This window comes from Elephas maximus, chromosome 3, assembly GCF_024166365.1.
Source record: "Elephas maximus indicus isolate mEleMax1 chromosome 3, mEleMax1 primary haplotype, whole genome shotgun sequence".
NCBI classification, from domain to species: Eukaryota; Metazoa; Chordata; class Mammalia; order Proboscidea; family Elephantidae; genus Elephas; species Elephas maximus.
This window is the reverse complement of record NC_064821.1, coordinates 97,387,340-97,414,366: the sequence shown is the minus strand read 5'-3', so window position 1 is coordinate 97,414,366 and position 27,027 is coordinate 97,387,340. Positions and strand designations below refer to the sequence as shown.

Below are 27,027 nucleotides of genomic sequence, written 5' to 3'. Positions count from 1 at the left end.
GAAGTGAATTCTAAGACAGAAGAATCAAGAGATTCTAATTAAAAAAAAAAAAAAAAGCTGATCCTCACACATACCCAAATTACCCCATCTCTTATGTTCGTCATAAAAATTCCTGACCTTCCTTAAAAGCTTGCAGGCGGCTATCCAAGATACATCTGTTGGTCCCAGCACGCTCAGAGCAAAGGAGAATGAAGAAAACCAAAGACACAAGGAAAATATTAGCCCAAAAGACCAAAGGACCACATGAACCACAGCCTCCACCACCCTGAGCCCCGAAGAACTAGATGGTGCCCAGCTACCACCACCGACTGCTCTGACAGGGATCACAATAGAGGGTCCCAGACAGAGCAGGAGAAAAATGTGGAACGAAATTCAAATTAACAAGAAAAGACCAGATTTACTGGTCTGATAGTGACTGGAGGAACCCCCATGACTATGGCCCCTGGACACCCTGCTAACTCATAACTGAAACCAGTCCCAAAGTCCATCTTTCAGCCAAAGGTCAAAAAGGCCTATAAAACAAACAATAACACACATGAGGAACGTGCTTCTTAGTTCAATCAAGTATACAAGACCAAAAGGAAACACCTGCCCAAAAGCAAAGATGAGAAGACAGGAAGGGACAGGAAAACTGGATGAATGGACACAGAGAACCCAGGGTGGAAAGGGAAAAGTGGAGACTGCTGACATGTGACAGGGATTGTAACTTATGCACAATCTGTGTATAAAATTTTTTGAATGAAAAACTATTATGTGCTGTAAACTTTCACCTAAAATACACTTAAAAAAAAAAATCTTGACCTTCAAGTCAATCATTAAAACATCTAGACTTTCCTAACTCCATTTGAATGACTACAGAATGAATTGTTCAGATCAAAACAAGGAATATTTGTTTAAAGGAATCAGCAACACAGGTTAATAAGATACTTAAAAAAAAAAAGAATTAAATCAAAAGAAATGTACTTCTATAAAAGAGAAGTAATCAAAGTTGCTCTGAAGGGGTAAATACGGAAGGAAGATTCGCCTTTCCAAGTGAGCAGAACAGGTGGGATGTCTGAAGAGTAATTCCAGATGTCACGTTCTAACAAAGCCAACAATGGGAGTGGTGGTATCAAATGAGACTCAAGTTGACTAACAATGTATGTTAAGTTTGACAAGTAAAGCTAGCTGCTTATTTGCACTAGGAATTTAGGAAGGTGTGCCACTGCCCATCCAAATTACATTTTAAAACTCACCTTTCTTCTACAAAGAATAATCTGCACTGAGTTTGCCTTTTTCATTTCATAAATTTCAGAAATCAGAGCCTGGGTAATAGGTCACCTTTTTAGAGGCAGCACCCTGCCCCTAACTCTGAGTAGCAAATAAAATACATATCAGATTCAAGCTCTATCTTTACTGAAGTCCTGGTTAAACTCCAAAGCATTTCTAAATATCAAACCAGTGTTGTCAATTCCTTGAGGTATTTTCTCCATTGATTTCACTTGTCAGTTAAGTCTTATTTTTAGCTCACGTTTTTAAGATGGAACATAGTCAGGAGCTGTCCAATAGAAATAAAATGCAAACCACCAATACAAGCACATTTGTAATTGTAAATTTTCTAGTAGTCACATTACAAAAATAAAAACAGGTAAAATTTATTTTAACCCCCAAATAATTATTTCAACATGTAATCAATATTTTTTAAGTTGAGGTATCCTTCTTTCTTTTTGGTGGGTAGTCTTTGCTACCCAGTGTTTATTTTACAGCACATGTCAGTTTGGACTAGCCACATTTCAAGTGTTCAACAGACACTCGTGGCTAGGGGCTAGCTATTAAACAGTGAAGGTCTAGAGCCTTGTTACTCAAACGTGTGGTCCAACAACTAGAAAAACTGGCATCACAGGGAAACTTGTTAGAAATGTTGAATCTTAGGGCCCGTTACTGAATCAGAATCTGCATTTTAACAAGATCTCTCAGTGATTTGCATGTATAATAAAATTTGAAAAGCACTGGTTTAAGGCAGCAGTTGGCTAACTATGGCCCACAGGCCAAATCCAGTCAGTGATGTTTTTATAAATAAAGTTTTATTGGAATTCGGCCACCTATTGTTTACATATTGTCTACAGCTGCTTTTGTTACACCATTGGAGCTGAACAGTTGCAAATGAAATCGTATGGCCTATGAAGCCTAAAATATTTGCTATCTGGCCCCTTCCAAGTAATTTGTTGAAATGCAGAAAGAAGCTTCTACCACTTACTAGATACATGATCTCAGACAAGTCATTGGTTTCAGGTTCCTCATCTGGAGGTTTACTTAATAGACTGGCATATAATTGGGATTTTAATACATGGTTATATGGACTAGAAGAAAGGCCTGCTGATCTACTTTCAAAAATCAGCCAGTGAAAACCCTATGGATCTCAACAATCCAATCTCTAACTGATCAAAGGGATGGCACCGGACTGGGCAGCGTCTTATTCCATTGCACACGGGGTCACCATGAGTCAGGGGATGACTCAATGGCAGCTAACAGTAACAACGAACTATTATTTAAGCAAGTAATGTAACAGAGTGGGCTTTGGGAGTGAAGAAGTACAAATGATGGCTCTGTCACTTCTAAGCTCTGTGATCTTGAACAAGTCATTTAACTTGAGGTTAAATGACTTCTTAACTCCAATCGAAGTTTTCCAGGGGTGTTGGGAGGAGAGGGCATGGAAAATACGGAGCATTTAATAAGACGCAGGTCACTAGAATATAAATTGTAGTACACGAAGTTCCCGGCCTACAGTGGGGTTCCATTCTGACGATTCCATTGTAACTCGGTCCTGACCTAAGTCAAATACCTCATTTTTTTCATTTTTATTGCCTTTTATTATCACTATCTATAAATCCAGCAGTGTTTTGAACAGTAAATCATAAAATTGAGCATCTGCAAGTGGATATCTCAGAATGAACATCAGAAAATGGTAACATCAGCAAATTACATGCTGCAACTTACTACCGATTAGATGTACCAAAACACACACACACACACACACACAAAGCCACACAACAAAAAAAAAAGGACAGTCCTAAGTGCACTTCATTGTAACTCGAGTATGTCATAAATTGGAGACTACCTGTAGTAACAAATCATGCTAGGCTTCCCTGTTAGTTCACATGACCTTCCTTCCCAAACCAAAGAGTTATTTCTTGAGGCTCCAGTCTGTAATCCACAACCAGAACTTAAGGACAGCAAAAACGTTTATTTGAAAAAATTACTATGTATTGAAAATATACATTAGAAATTATTACATACTTCCATAGCAGTCCCCTCCCCAACCACAAAAGTAGAAATATCTGCTTGCTATGCTAATGTCATAGGTAAAGTCATCCAAAAAGTAAAACATCATCAGTCTCCTTTCCTCATACATTAAAGCAGGGTGGGGGGTGGGGTCAGCTTGTATCTGCCTATCAATAGGAATTTAACAAGTTCCAGTCTTCCACAGCAAGACATACATATTTCTGCTTTGAAGACTGTGAAGAGTTATTCTGTTCCTTCTCTGGGTCCTCAAAGGCTCTCTTCTTGTTCTTTGACTCCTGGCACAAGGGAGTCTCCCGTTTCAACAATGGCCCATGGCAGTCTGGGGCTTTCTCTTTATAGAACTGGAGTTTCTCGGAAGAGTTCACGTGGGTGTCTGCCAGGGAGCACTTCACCGGGGTTTCTGTCAGAGACCGCTTCCCATCTGAAGAGTGACAGAGGGAAGGGCAATGAGTTTACTACACTGGCAAGGTAATGCTCGCACAAAGTCTAGAAAGATGATCCAAGGGAAGTGACAAAGGCTCAAACAGGGTGATGTTTGACTAATTTTATTCTGAGTGCCCTGTAATAATGATTTATGCTCCAGCAAAGGCTGAAGGCATGTGTTCACTCCGGAGTCTGACAAGCTTGCAATCAAATCCCAGATGTGCCACTCACAGGATAAGTGACCTTGTGTAAGTGACTTCCCTGAGACTCAGTTTTCTCATCTTTATAGGGATATAAAACCTATTTCATAAGGATGATGTAAAGATAAATGAGACAATGCATGAAAAGGGCTTAGCACACTGATCGGCACACAGTAGAAGTTCAATAAACATTAGCTGTTATCAACCAAAATCTGGACTTGCTGTCTTCTAAAAAGCTGAAAGCCAAATTTATGGTTCAACTTTAGCAAATAATACAACTTTATTCTATATTTTTTGGAATGCCTTGGATTATTCTGCTACATTTCCCCTTCACTTCAATTCTATCACCTAATTTCTTTTTATCTTCTGTACCCCATTCACTTTTGTGCCATCACAAATCCTTTTTGAAGCAAGATGGAATACAAAAAATAATTTTTAAAAGCTATTTTCCTAGTGCTGGTACTCAAAGTTAAGAGTGAACTTAACACACTAAGCTATGTTGAGGGAATACAAGTCTTGGTGGATGGTCATAAATAAATCAATACTATTATTCATTTTCCTAATTGAGTGAAGACAGGCTAACTGCTTTAAGGCTACAAAGAACCTAAAGGAAAAAAACTCCAAGGAAAGGGAATTGCTTACAGAAGTGCTGAGCTGCCATCTGAGGCTCCGAGGTTTCTCGTGGCTTCACAGCTTCTGAAGTCACGCGTTCCCACTGCAGAACAATCTAAAACATATTTGAAGATTTGAATCCGTACAAAACTTCAAGCTTTTAATCTCAAGCCTTCCTTGTTCTCCCCAGCTGCCTCCCCATAAACACAAACCCCTGTTGAAGATTTTACTTAAGATGACTGGGTCTGGATTTTCTTTCCTAACGGAGGAGCTGGCTCAGAATATAAACATATTGGATGTATGTGTATCTGTAGGACTCAGAAGAATCTATAAAGCTGACTCCCTCTTCTATTTTCATCTCTATTCCAAGCTAAAAACAAACTGCAAATTCCTTAAAATAAATACTAAAGTTAAAATCTGAATCCTAATACTTTTCACACATTCTAGACTCACTGTCATTGCCTCAAAATATACCACTCAAACTCTCGTACATGTGTAAAATGCCTACCTTTCCATATTCTCTGAACACTTCCTAGTCAGTGTTCATTTTTTTTTTTAAACTGTTACAAATGTATTATTATATTATAAGGCTACTGCAAATCCTTTTAGAAATTTGGCTGAGTATAAACTATATATAAATAAAGTAAAGGATCATTTCACATATACCACAAGTAACAAGAACTTTGGCATGCAATGAAATGATCATAAAAGAAGTCAAGAAAAACATTTTCACAACACAGAGTTTAAGAATACAGTTCTGGAGTTAGTTCTACCACCTACTGGACAGGGAACCCTTGGCAAGTGATTTTAATTTCTGAGTCTCATTTTCTTTGTCTGTAAAATAGGGGTTAATAATAGCACACATCTCAGAGGGCAGTTGTGAGGATTAAGTGAGATAATGTACATGAACGGCTTAGCACAGCATCTGGCACACAGAAAGCACTCAACAAATATCCCTTGTCATCCTGTCTATGATACCCTCCTGGTAATGGGAAATGAGGACAGATCTAAGAGAATACCAAGGTGGATTAACGTCTTAGAATCTGACAACTGAGTGGCTAATAGAGAAAATCTTTTTTCCCAATAACAGAAATAAGAACATCAATAGGAAAAGCTGTTTGGGGATGGGGAAAAAGAAAATGAGTTTGGTTCTACCCAAGCTGATTTCGAGGGGCCAGGCGGAGATCTAGGAATGGCAGTCTGATATCTGAGAGAAGTAAGGTGGAGTCATCCCTGCAGGACAGTTAAGACTTTGAGAACAGTGATGATCACCAGGGAAGTGAGCAGAGATGTAAGAGAGGAGGAGAAGAGGGGGTGAGGAATCAGCAAGAGCCAGAGAGAGAGGTCAGAAAGTTGGGGGAGAGCCAAGAGAGAGAACAAGAGAAAAAAGCATCAAGGAATGAGTGTTTAGATCAACTACTGCAGAAATGCCAAGGAGAGTAAAGAACGAGAAAAACATACTGGATTTGGCTTTTAAGAGATCACACGTCATCTTCAAAAGAACAATTTCAGTAGAGCAGTGGAGGCCAGAACTAGATTACAAGGGATTAAGAAGTAAGCAGGCAGTGAGGAGTAGGCGAGATAAGAATAGGAAACAATTCATGGCTGAGTTGGGGGTTAGGGAGGCATGCTGGATTAAGGGTAGCTTAAGCATGTTTGTACACAGAAAGAAAACAGTCAACAGAGGATGAGATTAAAGACGCAGGGGTGAGGCAAGGGCGGGGGGAACAATTACTAGTAAATTATCACAGATGAAACTAGAGGTCTCAGGAAATAGAACTGGTAAAAAGACAAAGGGGCTTATTACTGGAATACAAGTGGCACACCTGTTCACCACTGATGGAAGGGGAGTAGAGTACAGCTGAAGAAACGGAGAAATTCCAAGACAGAGATAGGGAAGAAAAGGGATCCCTGTTATATGGCCTTGTTTTTCTGGGTCACCAGCTAAGAACGAGGGCAGAAGGAGAAGGTAGGCAGCCTGAAACCATTTCAATAAGGGATCAACAGGAGATGGATAAGGCACTAGGGGCCCAGCTGAGGTTGGATGGCAAGACACTGCAGTGGGACCAATCAGCCTCCCTCAGGTCAGGCATCAGGTGTTTTACTTAATCCTCACCAAGTCCTGTGAGATAGGTCCTGGTTTCTGTATTTTACAGAAACTCTAAGTTGCTTTACATTGTACTATTGGGCTATTGAGCCAGGATCCCAAATTTAGGTCTCTTTTACTCCACAGCCTATGCTCTTTCCATCCTCCAAACTCTATCAAGCCTTTGTTTGACCATCCCCCACCTACCTCAAGTCCACTGGATGCATCTAGGACTCATTCAATGCTACAAACTTTGTCTGGCAACGTAATTATCTCATGAGTATGTTCTAGACCAACCTCGAAGTGCTACTGAAACAATGACTTACCAGTATCCCTTCTTCCTTACCTATCGAGAAGTGATGCTACAATTAGGCAGTTGGATGGGTCCACCATCATGCATTATGGCTTGGAGCCAAGAAGGGTCAGCATAAAATGGTTTGGTGGGTCTTCTAGCCATCTGAGAACCACTAGTTAAAGGTGCCTGAAGGACAAAGGCATCAGGCACAAGCAAGCAGACATCTACTGGCACTGTACGACTCAGTTACTCTGACTCCTACTTAAGTCTGTACTTTACTCAGTTGAGGAATACCATCCAGAAGACAAGGTAGAGTCAACGTAAATTTCAGTCAAGGGATAAAAATGGAAAGGCTCAATGAAACAACAAAAAAGCCATTTCCAGTTCTTCACTAAGGTTCTAAAAGGTAAGAAATTTACCCAAAAGAAAAGGAAGGGCTGGATTTGAACCCTTAACAGTGTGACTCTAGAGTTTATTCTCTTTCCAGTCTATAGGTACTGCTAAGACAATCTGTCCTTCTGAAGTTGGGCCATACTGCTTTTTTGCATAGCCGGAATTTACTGTTTTTTTCTGAGTCATCTGTAAGATGGCATTTTCTCCTAGGTCCAGTAAAAATGAAGCACAGTTTAAGGACTGCCACCTAATACCAACTCCTTAAATAGCTGGATCAAGTTACAGCCCATCAGTGTTTCTAATTTGACATGAAGATGACAACTCAGCCAAGAGATACCAAGAAGATAAAAGTTTGTTCAAAGTGTTGGACAATGAAAAGCCATAGTAACTGCAGGGGAAAGAAATGTGCAGTACCTGGTCAGCCCAGCCCTCTGTCTTGCAGTTACTGTGGTCAAATTCCTTCAAAGGCACCTTGGAGTGAATGAGGCCTATGTGGGTCTGGAGCTTGTGTTTGATGGCTTTGATGTCCTTGTGAGAGAGAGAGAGAGAGAGAATAGAAATACACAGCACACATTTGGTCAATTCTTACTTAGTTTTGGTAGAAAACAGAGATCACCATAAATACCACCCCTTTCTAAAGACACCCCTTAGCAGAAGCAAAATATCAAGTTGTAAGCTGAATATTCAGTTAAATCATAAATGATCTCTGTCAACTAAAAGAAAGTAACAAAAGTCTTACCTTGAGCCCTGTCCCAGAGATATCTAAGCAGTTTAGTTTTCTAAAAGAAAAGAGGTATCCAATTCCTGCATCTGTGATCTCAGGGTTGCCTAGATGTCAAAAACACAGGTAGCATTCCATTACAGTGTAATTGTTGCTAAAATGTCAACTATAAGTTCAGAAAAATCTAGGCAATGATACAATATAAAATATTTTCAGAATAAATTAACATAGGAAGAGCCACAATAGATGATCCTTAAGATCTTTTACAGCTCTAATGTTTGAGGATTTGAGGGGGGCCAGAAAAACAAATAAACCAGGTAGTTATCCCAAAGGGCCTAGTTTGGAACCACATGAAAACAGCATATGTAAACATGTATTAAAAATGTTCATCAGATTTTGTTCATGGCCGTTTCACCTCAAAAGTAAAAGCGTTTGTTTATTTTAAAAAGATTTTTAAGGGTATTTCGACACAGAGACTATCACTACTCTTAACTTGCATTTTTTTTTTCAGACTATTTTCTTACATATTACCTTTTCACATCAGAGAGTATTATATTGAGCACTGAATTCTCGAGGTTATAAACACAGTGCCTAGCACACTGTGGATGCTCAAACAGTATTTGTTGAACGAATACATTTCCCTGTGAGCTAGGAAGGGCATTCATTATTACCTTCATTTTACAGAGGCCAAAACCAAGGCTCGGAGAGGCTAAACTACTTGCCTAAGAGCACACAGCTGCAAGTAAAAGTAGCGAAGTAAGGATGGTCCTCCAACTTCAAAACCCTGCTCCTTCTATTCTCTCAACACCATGCCAACCTGCCATATATTCAATGGATGTTCAGTTAAATCATAAATGGTCTCTATCAACTTTCTACCATTAGAGTCAACATCTGGTTAATCCTGAGGAAGCTATGGCCATTATAGACTTATCTAGGTTTTTATTGCGCAAATACCAATAAAGATACCTAGCTAACAGACACCATGGATCAGAGACTTAAACAAGTCAAATGTCCTTTACATATGCAGTGAGTATGATGAAAGGCTGCCCGGTGTGCACATGCTATAGCTGAGTAACATGGATGAATCTATAAGGGCTTTCCCTATCCCACAGGTGGCAGTGTACCAGGAAAGGCATCTGGCTAGAAGTTAAGGCATCTGACTCTAGTCCTGCTCTGTCACTAACTTGCTTAGGCACCTAGGAAAGTCCTCTTCCCTCAGTTTTATCACCTTTAAATGTAGAGGAAGAACCAGATAATCTCTAAGGCCATTCCAACAGTGATAATCTATAACATCTAATAAAACTTACAAGATAAGTCTAACAATGTCAGATTTTCAAGGCCTCTTTTCATCACTCGAACTGGTGCTGTCATTTTCCGCACCCCGGCATCGGATAAACAATTATCCTTCAAGTGGAGTTGAGTTACACTAGGGAAACAAAGTCCATAAATTACTTAAAGAGAGTTTGAGAACATGCTTTCAAAAACTTCATTTAAAAATATAAAATATCTTCTATTCCCTGGAATTTAATACTCAATGTATTTAACAGAGTTAAAGGTCCTGTGGTGCTATTTCAGTTACTAAGTGATAGTTAACAGGGATCCAAGTGTCATGTAGTACTAACCTCTGATGGCAGAGGGCAGTAAAGGTGTATGGTCGAATGAGGTAAATAGGGACTTCATTAAGGGAATAAACATCCCTCGTTTAACACAAAAGTTACACTCCTGACAAACTGTGTGAAAATCCAACAATGTTCTGAATATGTCAGGGAATCTGCTAAAGAACACCTATAGAATTCCTTGTGCAAAGCAAACACTCCTCTAATTTTAATCAGCTTTCCAAATCTAGACTTTCAGACTGGATTATAAGGTATACTCATAACCCAATCCATCCAGCTAACCTGAAACTGGTGTGCTAACGTGCTGCCCCTCACACAACAAGAGATCTGAGACTTGCTGCTAACCTAACACAAAAATACCTTTGTATGGGGCAGTGTGTAGGTGTCACTGTCAGAGGCAGGCCCCCGGTAGCAGGCTAGACCCAGGTTTGCAATGCTGTTATCCTTCTGGGTGTTAATGAAACCACAAAGGAATCCATCTGCCCTCCTCTCTGCTGGCTGGACTGAGTAACCTGAAATCAGTAGGACTATGTGTGAATGGTATGAACTGGGCCATTTCTTGAAATCACAGGTCTTGAAAGGGACTTATTTGGCTGTCTTTAGTAATTCAATTTCTTTATAATTTATAGTTCACTGATAAAACAGAAAATCCTAATGACTGTGAAAAACTATATAGCTTCTCACCTATTGCTAGAATAAACTAGGGCTGAACAAATAAAGAACAAAATCATTTTCCAAACCAGGTAACTTCAAGTACTACATGTTGATATAAAGCTCGTTTAGAAAAGAAAACCAGCTGACTGACTTTCCTAAGAGTTATCCAGTCTACATTGCTTGTACCAAATAAATGGAGCTTGAAAATGTTTCAGGAAAAAAAAAAATTGCAAATAAACATAGAATTGGAAAGTTATCAGCATTCCTTCCGGTGATCCCTTCGGAACAGTCCCTTATGTAATAATAAAACAATTCATTTACAAATGATGGCAGGTCAATACCTAGATAGTGCCTCATTGGTGAGATGTTCTAGAAGTTCGTGTTCATCTCCAAGCTTGCAACAGGAAAGATCCAAGCAGGTCAGCTCCCGGAAAGACTTTATCTCCTCAAGTTTTTCTGAAATCACCAGATATCTGTGGAGCGTGGAGAACAATCAACAGCTTTTCTTTTTTCTTTTTTTTAAACATTACCATTTGTGGCTTGGTGCCAGCAGTCAACATCCCATTAGGCCAAAAAAAGTACTATGTAATACTCGGACTTCACTGATTAACTATCTGGACACGGGTTGAACCAGGGTGCAACACCAGTCTGAGTACCTGCCCTCTCACTGTGCTTGTTATTCTGCTAACTTCACTCCAAAAGTATGTGTAGCATGACTGCTACAAGGACTCACTTTAGTCTACATGGTTATTAAGACAAACCTGTGAGCCTCAGCAACTTAATTACATTGGAGCAGCTTGCCAAATTGTTATCAGGAAGCATCAGGAAGGCCTCTGGAGAACCAAAGGAGCTCAAACAGGCATTCCACAGCCCCTCCACCCTGCCTTTTATTTTGTTCATCTATTTCAGAAGGGGTCAGTGATAAGAAACAAAACAGGTTTAGGTGTGACAGGAAACAGAAGAGAATCCTAATAGCGGAACTGACTTGAGCATGTCTTTCTCATCCACTTTTCCCTTTGGATGTCTAGAGGCTTCCACAGCAAGATGATGTGCTAGGATCAGTGGGGTTATACTTAAAAAAGTTTACAGTTCCCTTCTGTCAGCAGGATAATAATTGCCAAAAACCGGGTGGAACAATCACAGGACAAAAGCAGAATTTAATCTCTTTTCTTCCTACTTGCAAACAAAGTAAGATGTACTCAAACTGATCACGGGCCTGACTGCCAGGTACAGATGGCTTGAGGCACTGAAACCCCATTTAAACTGCAGAACCTGAGCTGCCTGGGCAGAGCTCAGCTGGGTACACAAATGAGCCTTATTTACTCAGATGTATTTTAATTGCACTGCAAGTAAAGCTGCTGTTTTCCATCTTCCAATCACAGAGTTGAAGTGGGTTAATGGGGATTTGGGGGATCACCAGCAATCAGAGAAAGGAAAATATACATCCTTTGATCAAGTAACCAAAATATTTTTTGTAGTTCTGAAACAAGGGTTATCTGCAAAGCACATAACAGCATGTACCATGATTAAAGAACACTACAAAAATCAAGGCTGAGAAAGCATCATGCAAGGCCACAGGCATTACTAGATGCTGATCCAAGACATAATCAAAGCTTCGGTCTTGCTTGCAACTAGTGTTCCAGCTTTCCTCTTAAAGAGTTCAGAACAGTATAGTGGAGAACCACAGAAAGAGCAAAGACATATCTTATTATCAGACAAAAGTGAGTTTGGATTCTAACAGCCCTTATTATTTGTGATTGTAAAAAAGTTACTTAGCCTCTCTGAGCCTCAAAAATAGGATTGATGACTACTTTTCAGGATTATTAAGAAAATCAGCATCAATATTCAAAAAGTATATGGCACCTGATAGGCCTTCATGAGATGGCAGCTATTACTATTATTTCAGTTACACAGCGTGATATTTTAAGGAAAACACAGCTGCCTCCCTGAGGTCATCAGTGGGATTAAAAATCACTAGGGTTTCAACACAAGGGAGGAGAGTTTTGTAGGGTTAGAGCCCAGTACCAAGGACACTGGCTTCTTTTGGCAGGCAGCTTTGTGACCCAATCCCAAGAGAGCAAGTGCCTGTACTTACCCAAATATCTTACTTTCAATTATTTTCTCAAGCTTTGGGCTTGGGCTATTTCCCTTTGATCTGAACTTCTTCATGCCAGTAATACCTTTTGTTGCTACAGCTTCATCCCTGGGTTGCAAGGGCAACCCCAAATCTCCTGCCCTCTTCCTATTTTCCTCTGGGAACTTAAAAGGAGAAGGAAGGTTTCTGATCACAACTGAAAGTCTTTAACTCTCTCATCTGAATAAGAGAAAAATCTGGAATTGTTGCAATAAAATATATAAGCCAAAAGATTATGTTAAAAACCTTCCTTACATTTTCTGATTATAAAAGTAATACCTGTTCATTAGAGGAAAAAATCAAGAAGATATGGAAAAGTATAAAGAAAATTAAACACTACTTCAATCCCATTTTCTAGATAGTGACTACATTTTGGTACCTTTCTCTTTTTTCTTTCTATACATATATGCAATATATGTACACATACAGTTTAACAAAATTGGTATCATATAACACATATAATTTTAATCTTTATCAAGAAAATTTCACATTTTAAATAATGTTTCAATGTTATCTTAACAGTTATAGGTCATCATACAAAAAAAGTGTCGTAGAGTCAATTCTGACTCATAGCGATCCTACAAGACAGAAAAGAACTGTTTCCAAGCAGCAGCTGGTGGATTTGAACTGCTGACCTTTTGGTTAGCAGCCAAGTTCTTAACCACTGTGCCACCAGGGCTCCTCATTCTACAGATGTATCATAATTTGCTTAATCAATCCTCTATTGTTGGACATTTATAGTTTTCAGATTTTCATGATTACAAATGGTACTACTAGATCACCCTTGTATAAAAATATTTGTTCCCATCCTTGATCATTTTAATAGAATAGATTCTTAAAAGTGGAATTAATGGATCAAACAAATGGTATGGATGTTTTTACAGTTCTTGGTATATGCTGCCAAACAGCTTTCCCAAAATGTTACACTAATTCATGTGCTCATCAAATGTGCATGAAAACGCTGTTCTCATCACAATCTGACCAATGCCACTGAACAGTCTGCATTCATCACAAATGGTGTTTACGTAGCATTTTCAACAGCAAGGGAAATGCTTAAACTACAATGGTAGCTGGGAAAAAAAAAAAGGCAGAATACAAAGTTAGAGTATATTCCCAAATGTGTAAAAATACATCTTTGAACAGGGATGGATTACCCACAACATATACACAGGCTTACTAATCTGCAGTGCACAATTTCATCTGTTTTTCACCACATCATTGACTTGGTAAAACCCACGTGAAACTGCGCACTACAGATTAGTAAATAAACACAATTTAGCCCGTGTGTTCCTTGCTTACTATAAGCCCCTGAGCACCCTGTTTGCAGTCCTGGTGGTGCAGTGGTTCAGAGGTCCGCTATAATCAAAAGGGCAGCAGTTCAAATCTACCAGTTGCTCCTTAGAAACCCTACGGGGCAGTTCTACTCTGTCCTACAGGGCCACTGAGCTGGAACTGACCTGTCAGCATCGAGTTTTGGTTTTGGGTACCTTGCTTACTGGTTAATCAGCCTGCCTTTGAAAATGATTACCACGAATGGTTGGATTATGAATGTTTTTGTATTAGTTTTTTCTATTTCCCAAATAGCATATATTGCTTTTACAAAACAAAAAAATTTCAAAACAAGGTATGTGTCATAATTCTGTTTTTAATTTTTCTACAATAACTACAAATAACTTGAATAAAAAATGGAGTGAAATGTATTTATACATTTGTTACAATGAAATGCTGCTTGATTTTTTCACTTAGGCAAGGTAATTTTTTTCCTTTCTACGAGCAGCAACTCCAAGCCCAGCCATGGCTGAAAGCACAGCACAGAGACAGAGCTTTCAGAAGGAGCCTGCTCAGTTCATGAGTCCACAGTTCTGTTCTTTTCTGCACATGCTTATGTCTTTTCTTTTTAAAGTACGTGGTTTGGCATGGGGTGAAACCATTAACTGAGCAAATTAAATAAAGATTGCTTGTTTTTATTTTTTTTAAGCATATGAACTTACCATCCTTAGCCTATGTTTTCTAGTACGACTTTCTCTTTTATTACATGCTTTTTGTTTAGCCTTGTTATAATGGTCGTATTCACTGCGCATCTTGGTAGCGACCTGCCTTTCTAATCACAAAACATTTAATAAGTGGCATACCATACAGCCATTAAAAAAAAAACCCTACAAGTATTGATGATAAATGACTTTCAAATTGTGTAAAGAAGCAAGGTATGTAACACTATATGTAAGTGTGTTGCCATTTGCATAAAGGAGAGGACTAGATATCTCTGGTTTTTCTTTTTATCCTTGCAGAGATAGCTGCTGTGGGGAAAGAAAACAGGAGATGAGACAGGAGGGAGGATTTTGTTTCACTTTATATCCTTTTGTGTTTACATCTGAATTGTTTACCATGTACACTTGTGTTATTTTTTAAAGTTTTTTTTTAAATTAATAAACCCTTTTTTTTCACTGTGGTAGAATAAAATTTCTAAATAAATAAAAGTATATGAGCAAAGGCAAGTCACAAGAGAAAACATCCGCTTTGTTACAAGACAGACCTTGGTGTTGGAACCTTATCTGAAATTTTCCAAACTTCAGGATCCTCAAAATTTTAACCGCTCATTCTTTTAAGGTTGCTTTTCATCTAATGCTTAGTAAAAAAAAAAAAAAAATCTAGTTTTTTTTTTTTTTTTTTTAAGTATCTAGTGGTCTGAAAACTGAAACGAAGCCAAGATCTCTGCATTCTGAACTTCACATCTCCCAGAACATACCAAGAGATATTTAGCAGATCACCTCTTATCTTTCCTACTTTCTCCTACTAGGAAAGTTGGCAGAAGAAAATTTCCTATCTAATGGAGGAACTGTAGGGGTTAACTTTTCCTTGCAAAGTGTTTTCAATATAAAGCTAAGTGCTATATGATTTTTCTCAAAATGGCCTGCCACTTTAAAAAAAAAAAGTACCAGGACCATTCTGTGTTTAGAAGTTCTAAATTGAAACACTATTTGATGAAGGGTCCACTAAGCCCCAGAGCTTGACAGAATTAACATACCCAATGAAATACTTAACATCCTAATCAGAACACCCACCTGTTTCGCAAACACAGGGAGCAAAGCACCAGACTTCCGTAGGCCTCAGTGAATTTCTGTAAAGCCCTCAGCCCTGCACCTGGCTGTGTGAATTTCTGTCTGGCTTCAGCAGCAGAGAACAGCTTTTCAGCAATCTGCTCAGGGAAGCCAATAAGGGAATCGATGTGATCAACATTGTCAGAGATGAAGCCCAGGACGAGGCTGAAGAGGGTTTTGGCAGAGTACCGAAGATTCCCCTCCCGGGTATATGTGAAGATGAAATGAGCTGTCTTCTCTTTCTGAGCAGTATCATCTTCCCTGTTCATGCAAAGCTCCACAGAAAAGCCTTTGGGAAACAGTCTGAAAGGCCTTGGCTTCTGCAGGCTACTCCTGACGCCATCCAGGGCCAGATTGACCATGTGCAGCTGCCCGTTTTCTCGCACGTAGATGGGCCCTGGGTCCAGGCGGTTTTCTGAGTTGAGGTAGTAAGACATTGCCTTGGTTACAACTGTAAAAGCAAGGCACATGGGAAATGAATCCAATTAAAATGCCATTTGTAACATGTAACTTCATCTAGCTGTGCCCAGAGTTTTATGAGCCTACCAGGCAGGCCCTGTGGCTGGCTTGGTTTTGAAAGTCGAGCACACTAGTCACCTGTGAACTTTGGCACTGGAGGTTGCCTCTTCTATTGCCTCTGCCTGGAATGCCCTTTCCTACCCTCCCCCTTTCCTTGTCTATCTAGTAAACTCCTATTCATCTTTCAAACCAAAAAACCTGTTGCCACTGAGTCGATTCTGACTCATAGCGACCCCACGTGTTACAGAGTAGAACTGCTCCAAGTGTTTAGTTGGCTGTAATCCTGCAGAAGCAAATTGCCAGGCCCTTCTTCCATGGTGCCGCCAAGTGGGTTCCAACCGCCAACCTTTAGGTCAGCAGGCAAGCGCAAACTATTTGTGCCAGGCAGGAACCTATATTCATCTTCAAAATCCCACTCAAATCTCATTTCTAAAACTCAAGATGTAGGCAAAGATTCATCCTCAAGAAAATTCATGGCAGCAAAGTGTGTATTAGTAGAACAACTGGAAATAACCTAAATGTCCAACAAAAGGGGTGTTATTAAATAAACTGTCATACTCTGATACCATGGAACGTTATGCACCCATTAAAACTGCAGAATTTTTATTAATTTATAAGTTACAAATAGTACATGTAGCATTTACCGTTTCTGTTTTTTAAACGTTTACGCACAAAACAAAGACTACAAATAACTTACTTCCTAGCTAGGCACCTTCCATACACTTTTGTTGCACCTGGCTCACTGTTTTGCTACTGATTTGTTTCTGGGCTTGCCTTTCCCCTGGTTTGAGCTCCAGGAGAGGAATCATGTTGAATTCATCCAGACACCCTAACACAGTGCTCTGGCATGTAACAGTCCCGAGCAGAAGTCCCTAAAGTATACTTTTTGCTAAACTTTACAAAGACCACAAGCAACAGGGTTTTTTGGATCTACAAATAAAGACCTCCATCACAAGAGCTAAATAAAAGCTATTGGATGTATATTCATTAAGGCATCTAAGGCACTTTTAGGGTAAGGCAAAAACAAAAAATGGCTGGTTATTTCTGCAATCATGTTAGTGCCCAAGCACTAACGGGAATAAATACTCATTTTTCTGAGTAACTGTGAGATTCCAAAATACACAAGGAATTGCTATACTAAATAAAATGAAGATATTTGATTATTACTTCCACAACAATTTAAAGAGAGAAGAGAATAAAATTTAAAATACAGGTGAAAAAGCTGGTACTACTCCTAAAAGATGCTGGTTGACTACTTTTAGAGTGATCCCTCTCAGCTTCTTCGGCATCAATGCAAGGCCAGGATGTGGCTCTGATGCTACTTAAGAATGTCAGCAAACAATTAAGTCGGTGATCAAAAATGCTGAGTCTCTGAAGATCAAACAACGATCCTGTTTGTGGGAATCAGTACTACCCATGTTTCTCCCAAGGATAATTATGCGTATAAAAGGCACATCAGAAAACAGGGCCCTGCCAAGCCCTAGAGCCTTACCGTTTCCTGCTCATCCCCTTATGCCCTACTCTCTGGTTGTGCCATAACATCCAGGTAAGTTTGACAAGTTCTCTTGCCCTGCTGGCCTTTGCCTATTCTGCTCCCTTTGGCTGAAATACCCTTCTCTGCCTCCTTGACCTAATTCCTACTTATCCTTAACTCGGATCAATCATCATCCCTCTCCTGGGAAACCTTCCCTAACCCCTGCCCCAGTGCATGCCTGTCTGGTTCTCCCAGAGTACCCAGCATCTCCTTCCACATGCATTTAGCATCACGTACTATGTCTGTTAAGTTGTCAATGTTCCCAGAGCTGTGAAGGCAAGGCACTTATTTGATTTCTCTTTCTTTCCCAGTCTAGCATAGTGCCTAGTACAGAGTACATTCTCAACAGTTACACGCTGAACTGAACGAAAGGAAGGATGAGACCTCAGAGGGACAGACACTGTGCTCAGAGCTGCAGGGCCTACAGATACTGTTGCTAGGAGCCAGCTCCTCCTTCAGGCAACAGCTGCAGGCTCCTCCCCCCACTTGCCAGACCCCTCTGCGGGATGGCAGAAGCAAAGCAGATGATGGGAGTACAGTACTACTGGTACTGGGGGGGTGGGTACACAACCTGTCACAACACCAGCTCTTATAACCCATACTCTTCTCTTGCCACTGTTCAGTGCCTGCTGCTAAGGAGATACCTCACCTAATCTAAGTAAGAAGGAGTAAGCATCTGGCCCCTTCAGCCTCATAGAGCTTAATCTTGAAGAGATGAGCAGATCTCCTTTGGTCTTTATCCCTGTAATTGGACATTTAGAGGCCTATTCTAACTTTAGATCAGAAATAAGGCACCAGGCAAGGCCCTAAAAAGGAACGACTTGATTTTAATACTCGAGTAGAAAGGTAAATTCTATGGAAAATAACATATTATAATAGATCAGCTCACTGTAAGCTCCCTGAGTGATAGAATAGGGTCTGCCCACCTGTATTATCCCTAAGCCTTACTTCACCCCCAAATAGTGCCTTTTACAAACTTTGGAGTAAAATGGACAAATGGATGGGTGGATAGATTAATGACCACTGTGGACGAAAATCAAAAAAGTTTGATTCCATCCAGCAGACGGCACAAGCAGTTTGGGTTCAGAGAAAGGACTCCCATCTAGGCTGCCCAAAATCCTGGAAGCTTCTGCTTCCAGGGATCATTTTCAAAAAAGACACAGTTCTGGCTATATTTTATCTTTAGATTACTCATCATATGCTATTTCTCTTTCTAAATGATGGAAAAAAAAAAATCCAGTATTTCCTGAAAAGTAAACCCACATTATCTGTCCAGAAACCCAAGGCCTCTCCATTCTTCAATTATGACAGACAGTTGAGGAAGTGACCTTGGTTCAGGGAATCCTGGTGACCTTCCGCTACTAAACGTGTACATCCTGCATTCTCCAATAAGGAGCTTCTGGAGAGTTCAGAGATATTATAAAATGATCTAAGAATTAATGTTTAAACCCTTCAAGGTTAAGAACTATAAAGACAAGAGAATTCCACACAAACTTTGTACTTGCTTCTTGTGCCCCTGGCTATTGTACAGGGTGGTCTATTGTAAATGAAACCCTCAGAGACAGAGCCTGTTCTGTAGCATGGTATAAAGCTCCAGACAACCTGGAAAATTAAAATAATTAATATCTGCATGAATAACACTGTCCTTATAGATCTGATTAAGCTACATTATACATTGGATCAACAGTGTAATATGGGCATTCTGATAGTCTACCAGCCTCTAGAGAGAGGCAGTTTTGTAATCCACGTAACAGCACAGAAAAATATTACAATAGTCCATGTTCTATTATTTGGTCACCACAAATGAGCCACAGTTACCACAAAGTATGTCATCTCATCAAGTGAGTAAGATACAACCTTACTGCATTTAACAACTCTGTTCTCTCCAGCCTCCTTGAACAAGAGACAAAATAAAATAATTGATAACTAAACATGATAATTTTTTAGACTCTGAAGCCAGTTTACCAAGCAAAAAGCGTAACTACCCCTGTCAGATGCTGGTTGGGAGTGGACAGGAAACAGGATTAAAGTTGTAAGCTGAGTGCATGACTAACTTGAAGGGAAAGAGAAGAAAGCACTTAACTTTAGCAGGTGTCTTAGCTAGTGCTGCTGTAACAGAAATACAACTGGGTGGCTTTAACAAACAAATTTATTTTCTCAAGGTTCAGGAGACTAGAAGTTCAAAAACAGAATGTCAGCTCTAGGGGAAGGCTTTCGCTCTCTGTTGGCTCTGGAGGAAGGTCCTTGTCTCTTCTGAGCTTCTGCTCCTGGGCAATCTTCATGTAGCCTGGCATCTCTATTCCCCCAACTCATCTTGCTAACTTGCGTTTTCTCTCTTTTATATCTCCAAAGAAATTGACTGAAGACACAACCTACGCCTCCCTTATTAACATAATAATCTAATCCCAAAGGGGACTATAACTACTGGCATAGAGGTTTGGATTTACAACACAAATTTTGGGGGGACACAATTCAATCCATAACAGTAGATAAAGTTAATAATTCCCTATAAGCAAATTATAGCGATGATAATGATGGTATGATAGCCACCACTTATTAAACACAGTTGTCAAGCACTGTGGTAGGTACAGTATAAAATGATCTCATATAATCCTCAACAATCCTAAAAGGTCACGATTGCCATTTAATAGATGAAGATGCTCAGAAAGTAATTTAGTTAAGGACACAGAGCTAATAAGTGGCAGAGCCAGAATTTAATTTCAAGGCTTTATCATTCCAAAGGAGCCCTGGTGATTGGCCTCTAACCAAAAAGTCAGCAGTTCGAATCCACCAACCGCTCGGTGGAAACCCCATGGGGCAGTTCTACTCTGTCCTATATGGTCATTATGAGTCAGAATCGACTCAATGGCAACAGGTTTGGTTTTTTTTTTATCATTCCAAAAAGGGCTCCCTGGGTGGCAGACTACTAGGAGAAAGGGTGGTGGTTTGAAACCAACCAGAGATGTCTAGGAAGACAGGCCTGGCGATCTTCTTCCAAAAGGTCACAGCCCTGAAAACCCTATGTAGCAGTTGTACTCTGCACACATGGGGTCACATGAGTTGGAACTGACTGGACAGCAACTAACAACAACAGCATTATTCCAAAGCTTCAGCTTTTTCCACTAAACGACGCTGTCTCTCTAGAATAAAAATATGACATTGGCTTTAAGGATAAAAAAATGTGAAAAATGAATCTCACCCTCCTGTTTGGTACTCACTGGTCCAAATTAAAAGGAGGTAAAGGGGAGGGGGCCTAAAAAAAACTACAGTGGGCATCTGAAGAAAGGGTTGGTGGGGGCAGAACCAGGGCAGTGCTACAATGAGGCCTCCCTTCTTCCCTCTGCCAGGGCAGAAATGAGCCACATCCATACACCAGGCCTGTCAACCCATGGCCTTCATGCCAAGACTCAGACACCACTGGTTTAGTTGAAAATGCAATATTAGTGACACAATTTCTAACATAAAAACTTGTACAGAAATGAGTTTTAAACTTCCAACGACCAACTAAGAATCTACCTTTATTGTTCTTTGTATCACCACCATTACTGAATTTTCAACTCTTCTCACTAATTATTTTTTACCTACAATGTGCGCTTTCCTACCTCCCTTATCTATATTCTTTCTTCTCCCAAGTTCCAGGTCACACCACACCCAGTTCCCTACTTCCCAATCTCTCCCACATCTTTACACTCTTCACACTTTATCCACCTGCCAACTCTAGAGCCTCTCACAGGAAATCCAATTCTCACACCAAAAAAAATCCCAGCCCCTCCCTCCCTCCACTCCCAGCTTCCCTGCTCTCACTTCTTAAACTTCACACCCTTCCAATCCTTCCATGCCAGCTCAGAAATGTGGCTCCCTGTCCGCTACACCCAATCCCACGGCCTCTCCTTCCCTCCCCAACCATTCCACCCCCACCCCACTCTAGCCCCCAGGCATCTTCCTCTCTTTCCTTCACCATCTACTCTTCCCTTCCTCCCACTCTCTGGCCTTCCCTCCCCCCACAATCCCAATCTTTCCAGTCTTTTCGCTGTCTTCTGTACTCAACCTTCAAAATCCCCTTCCTTGACCGCTTCACTTTCCCCAACTTCACAACCCGAAGCCCCAACTTCTTACTTCCTTACCCCCAAGACCCCACCCTTTCGCCTAATTCAATCTTAGCTTCTTTCCTCCCTACACCCCTCAAATCCCACTCCCTCCCTCCCTCACCATTACTGCAATGTTCCTTGCTCACCTCAGATCCCATGCACGTCCCTCCCGGAGTCCAGCCAAGCTAACCCGACCCTTCTCCCACTCAGGCCCCGAACCCCAATTCTCATAGGCCACTGTCCTCTTGCACCCTGACCCCACCCTTAAACCCAGCTCCCACACCCCTATTTCCTCACCCTCACACCCCTCTGCCAACCCCCACGCCGATTCTCTCGCCCTCGCAGATCCCTTACGCCTTCCCCTCCCCCATCCCCCATCCCCACGCCCCTCCCCCGCCCCCACACGCAGTCCCCGGCTCCGTGAGCGGCCCTGCCCGCGGCCGCCACCTACCTGTGCCCCTGCCTGGGGCAGCGAGCTGCAGCTCCTCTGTGGCGGCTCCCTCCTCCCGCGGCGCGGCTGAGGGGGAAGCGGCTTGGAGACCCGGGCACAAAGCTAGGGAGGGTGGGACCAAGAGAGAGTGGAACGAGGGAGGGGGCTGGGGGCGACCTAGCGCCGTGGGACCGCGGGACCGGCGGGGGCCCAGGGAGGGCTGGGCAGGGGAGGCGCGCTTGCGCGGGTCCCGGCATGAGGGGCGGGGCCGGGCCTGGAGGCGGGGCCGGGGCCAGGGCAGGCGACCTGAGGGCGGGGGACTCGGGTCCGGGAGAGGTGGGGACTGCGCGTGCGTGATCAAGTGAGTGCGAATCCCCTGTGTCCTCTGGGCCGCTGGGATAGAGCTGGGCTGGGGGAGGGTAGGCAGCGCGCGTCCAGGCTTTTGCCAGGGGAAAGGCCCTTGGGCGCGACTGGGAACCTGGGCCCGCTTAGTAGAGAAGAATAAGGTGGAGGGGGGGTGGCGGGGGAGGGGCCGGCGGGGCGGGGTGCAAGGAAGTGCCTGGAGCGGAGAACTCCGTCTAAGGCGTAGGGGGCGGAGCCAGGGAGCTTGGGTGCGCCGCGCAAGGCGGGGCGGGGCGTAAGAGAGACGTCGAGCTGGGACGGTCGGTGAACTGGGGGCTAAAGGAAGGCCCGGGCGAACGGGTTGGAGGGCCGGGGTTGGGCAGGCTGTCGGGGAGGTGGGAGCGCGGGTGGACGAGGCAGACGAGGGGGAGCTGGTGGTGAAGAGAGCGGACGAGAGTGGAGGGGGGTTGTGAGGAGATGTCTGCTGAGGAGGCAGACGGCGGGAGGGTAACGTGGGGCGGAGGCTCGTGGTTTGATCGGGATGAGGGAAGTCTGATGGTGGGTTCGTTCTCCACTTAGGCCCTAAATTGACTAGTGCCAGCCACAAACTTTTTTGAGGCCTGAATAATAGTGTTTTGACCCCAAAAGGAAAGAAAATTGCAAATCGAAATAAATAAGAAACTAACATGTCAGCTGCAACTTTAACCCATGTGGTTATGAATTATATTTAATATAGGATGTAGGTGAATTTAATATATTTTGTATAATCTGGAGCGGGGCCTCAAATGTATGAGTGTTTAGGCCCCTCGGAGGTCTTAAAATGGCCCTGGACTGAGAGAAGGGCTTGTGCCTCTGAACAATATCTAGACTTTGTTATATAGTCTGTTAACATACGAAAATATTATAAATATTTTAAAATAAGTATATTGAAATATACTGTTCAGAACTGAACAGAATATTCTGGATGTGGACCGCATAGATGTTGATGGAATGTAGTACCTGTCTATTATTATCTAAGCGTAACTTTACCTTTTGGGGCAGATAGAGTACACTGTTCCCTTACATTGACTCTGTGACCATCCAGACTTACAAGTCGTAGACATCTAGACCAAGAGTTGGCAGACTTTTCTGTAAAGGCCAGATAATAGATATTTTAGGTTTTACAGGCCTGACGTCTCTGTCACAGCTGCTCTGCCGTTATAGCAGGAAAGCGGCCATAGACAGTACATGAACAAATGAGTGTGGCCATGTTCCAATAAATGTGAATTTCACATAATTTTTATGTGTCACAAAATTTTTTTTTATTAAAAAAATTTTTTTTAGTGTAAAAACTGTTTGTGGGCTGTACAAAAACAGGACCAGGCCAGATTTGGCCCACAGGCAGTAGTCTGCCAACTTCCGATCTAGACCTATCCTATGTAATTGATTTTTTAAATCTAAATACAGGCCTTTACTGTTTTCCTTATTAAATATCTCATTGAAACTTATCTTTCTAACTTGCTTAGATATTTTTGAGTGCTACTTCTATCATCTAGCATTTTAGCTGATATCCCAGTGGCCTGGCATGGACCAATAATTTGAAATTTGTCTCCAAAAATGGAGGATCCCAAGAGACCAAAGAAAGAGGCGGGCAACTCCAGTACGGCAGCAAAGGAGTATATTAGAGAGACTTACGTACGAGGCGAGCCCTGGGTGGCTACAGGACCGGAGCAGATCTGTGCCTTGCAGTGGAAGGGCAGAGGTTTTATAGTGGTGGTGGACAGTAGTGGCTCCATGCCAGGGGCTTACATAAGAATGCAAACTGTAGTGAACTGGCAGACCACATGAGGGCGCACATGTTTGGCCTGGCAAAGCCTGTTTCCCCTTCAGCCCACCGCCCCCACCCCGCCCCAAAGTTGGCTCTTACAATCTGGCACGTTTTCTCTCTTGTGCTGTAGTACGGGAGACCCCATTCCCTCCCCGCCGGGAACAGATGTTCAAGAGACAGAGAAAGTTACTGTGTGCCCAGAACAGGGGGAAGCCTTCTCTGATAAGGAGAAGGAACTAGAAGAGGGAGGGTGACCCAGTTCCCAGCCTCCTTATCAGAGAATGCTCTGGGCTCAAGGCCTTTACTTAGGCAGCCTGGATGGGATGCATGGAGGCAGACCATTCCCCCAACACTCAGCTTTGTGTCATCTGCAAAATTGACAGGCATGCTTCTTTGTGTCCTTAATAAGAATGGTGAATGGGACACGCATAGAGGTCTTAAATAAGTTCATTTTGTTCCAATGACTATAATCATTCAGAGTTTTCAGTGTATACCTAAAATACTGTCTGTCACCCAACCACATTTTTGTATCTGATCCACAGGGTATCTTGAGAAGCTTTGTCTGAAGCTTTGCTGAAATGTTGATAACATCTCCCCCATTGTTAGTGACTGTATCAAACAGAAGAAATGAAACCAATATGGTATAGCTTGTGAACTAGTATTATTGCTGCTTCCAGTTTTACAACTTTGTTGTTGACATTTTCAAGACCATTTTAATAGTGAAATTTAATAATTTAAGAATTTTGTGGAGAGTTAACATGCAAGTTTATCAATCTGTATATTCAGGAATTCACTTTCTTTGCCTTCTTCAAATCATGGAATAACAATGTCCGTCCATCACTAGTTCTATGGTATTGATAGTATTAAAAGCTGTGGTAAGATTGGTCAAGAAAAAAAGGACAAATAAACAGCATTGGAATATATGCCTTTTTTCCTAATCTATTTTACCACACCTTTTTTTAATTTACATTTTATTTTTTATTTTAGTAAAATAATGTAACAAAACATTCACTATTTCAGTCATTTTTACTTGTACGATGCCATGACATTAATTATGTTCCCAGTGTTGTGCAACCATCACCACTATCTGTCCCCAAATTTTTATCACCCTTCACAAAAACTCGGGTTACCCTTTAAGCAATACAGACAGTCCTCGACTCACAGCAAGTTTCCATTCCAACCACTCCGTTGTAAGTTAGTTTTGATGTAAGTTGAATACCTCCTTTTTTTTTTTTTTTTTTAGTTTTCATTATTGGCTTTTATTATCAGTATCTTTATAAATTTGATCTTTGTCTTTGGGGGTTGGAAACGTTAGAGACATATTAATACATAAATACATAGTTAAAAAATTCACAAATGATAAAAATTTACTCAAATGTTGAAGACGAGTTGGACAACGTTGGCATTGTGTCAGTTGCAGTAATCACTTGTGGAAGGCTCTGAATCATCTGGATTATCTCTGGGAATGAGAATGGCATTTCTAGTCAGAAAAAGTGAGAGTTGTCTGCATGGTCCTTTTCTTTTTTTCTTCATATTCAGGCAGTCCCCAGATTACGAACGAATTCCATTCCTAAATATGTGTTTAAATCAAATTTGCATGTAAGTCAGAATGGTTAGGTACAGCTCGTGTCAGTCAAACGTTTGTTTTGGTATAGAGTATTTAGTGTACCTTTCTATGCATAAAAAAAGAAACCCTTTCAGGTACACTAAAACATCTTTATCATAACAAAATGGTAATAATAATAATGTTTTAATGCACATTGCAAAGTAACACCCATTTGTTATTACGAACCATTGTATGTACCTCAAATTTTAATATCATAGACTTTACAGAGGTTGGTTCTTAACTACAAGTTGTACATAAGTAGGACATTCATAATCCAGGGACTGCCTGTAATTCATGGTAACATCTCACTGCTTCCCAAATCTACCAACTTTAGAAAAGCAATTAGCATTTGGGTCCATGTTTTCAAGCAACTGAAGTCCTTGATTTAGTTTAGAAAAAAACCTTAGCTAATCCTGTGATTGAACATCTGAGAACAATCACATCAGCAAATTATGTGCTGCAGCATTGTATTACTAATGCATACTAAGATAAAATTACTAATGATAAAATGTACAAAAAAAGAATGATCATAAGAATGGTTCCTCATAACTCGAATATGTCATAAATTGGGGACTGCCTGTACTTCCTCATTTCCCACTCACCCCTGCTAAAAAAAATTAGTAGGATCATACAACATTTATCCTTTTGTGACCAGCTTATTTCACTCAACGTAATGTTTTCAAGGTTAATCCATGTCATAGCATGTATCTGAACTTCATTTTTCTTTATGGCTGAATAATATTCCCTTGTATTGTATACCACATTTGATTTATGCATTCATCTGCTGATGGACACTTGGGTTCTTTCCACCTTTTGGCTATTGTGAATAATGCTGCAGTGAACATTGGTGTACAAGTATCTGTTTGATTCTCTGCTTATAGTTCTTTTGGATATATTTGTAGGAGTGGAATTGCTGGGTCATATGGTTGTTTTTTGCCTTAACTTTCTGAGAAATTACCATACTGTTCTCCACAGTGGTTGTCCCATTTTACAGTCCCACCAGCAATTTCACCACATCCTCGCCCACAATCGTTGTTTCCCATTTTTCTGAAAATAAACTCTTATTTTTAAAAGCTAATAAATAATGATTGTGAACAACCAATAGTTCCATGCAGCATTCTCAAGTAAATCACAATCATCTATGCCCTTTTTATCTCATATGTAAAAATAACCTGGCAGTGTTTGCT

At 41.1% G+C, this 27,027-nt stretch overlaps 2 protein-coding genes across 6 annotated transcripts in view; one reads left to right on the top strand and one right to left on the bottom strand.

The window, feature by feature from the left end:
- IFT25 (intraflagellar transport 25) overlaps positions 1–27,027 on the top strand; it is a 99,229-nt gene that overhangs the window by 10,523 nt on the left and 61,679 nt on the right. For 2 of the 5 annotated variants that reach the window (XM_049879327.1, XM_049879326.1), the window contains exon 1: positions 22,700–22,747. The exons of 2 other annotated variants lie outside the window; for them this stretch is intronic. The gene's annotated coding sequence lies outside the window, so the exon portion shown is untranslated. Of the gene's footprint in view, positions 1–22,406; positions 22,447–22,699; positions 22,748–27,027 lie in introns of those variants that run through there. One more of the 5 variants, XM_049879328.1, reaches the window with a different exon arrangement.
- On the bottom strand, positions 3,107–22,325 carry LRRC42 (leucine rich repeat containing 42). The gene is made up of 8 exons (XM_049879311.1): positions 22,107–22,325; positions 15,479–15,965; positions 10,624–10,755; positions 9,320–9,438; positions 8,031–8,119; positions 7,706–7,819; positions 4,548–4,632; positions 3,107–3,703 (listed from the first exon to the last, which is right to left on the bottom strand). The coding sequence occupies exons 2-8, from the start codon at positions 15,949–15,951 to the stop codon at positions 3,432–3,434; spliced, it is 1,284 nt and encodes a 427-aa protein (XP_049735268.1). The 5' UTR covers positions 15,952–15,965; positions 22,107–22,325; the 3' UTR covers positions 3,107–3,431.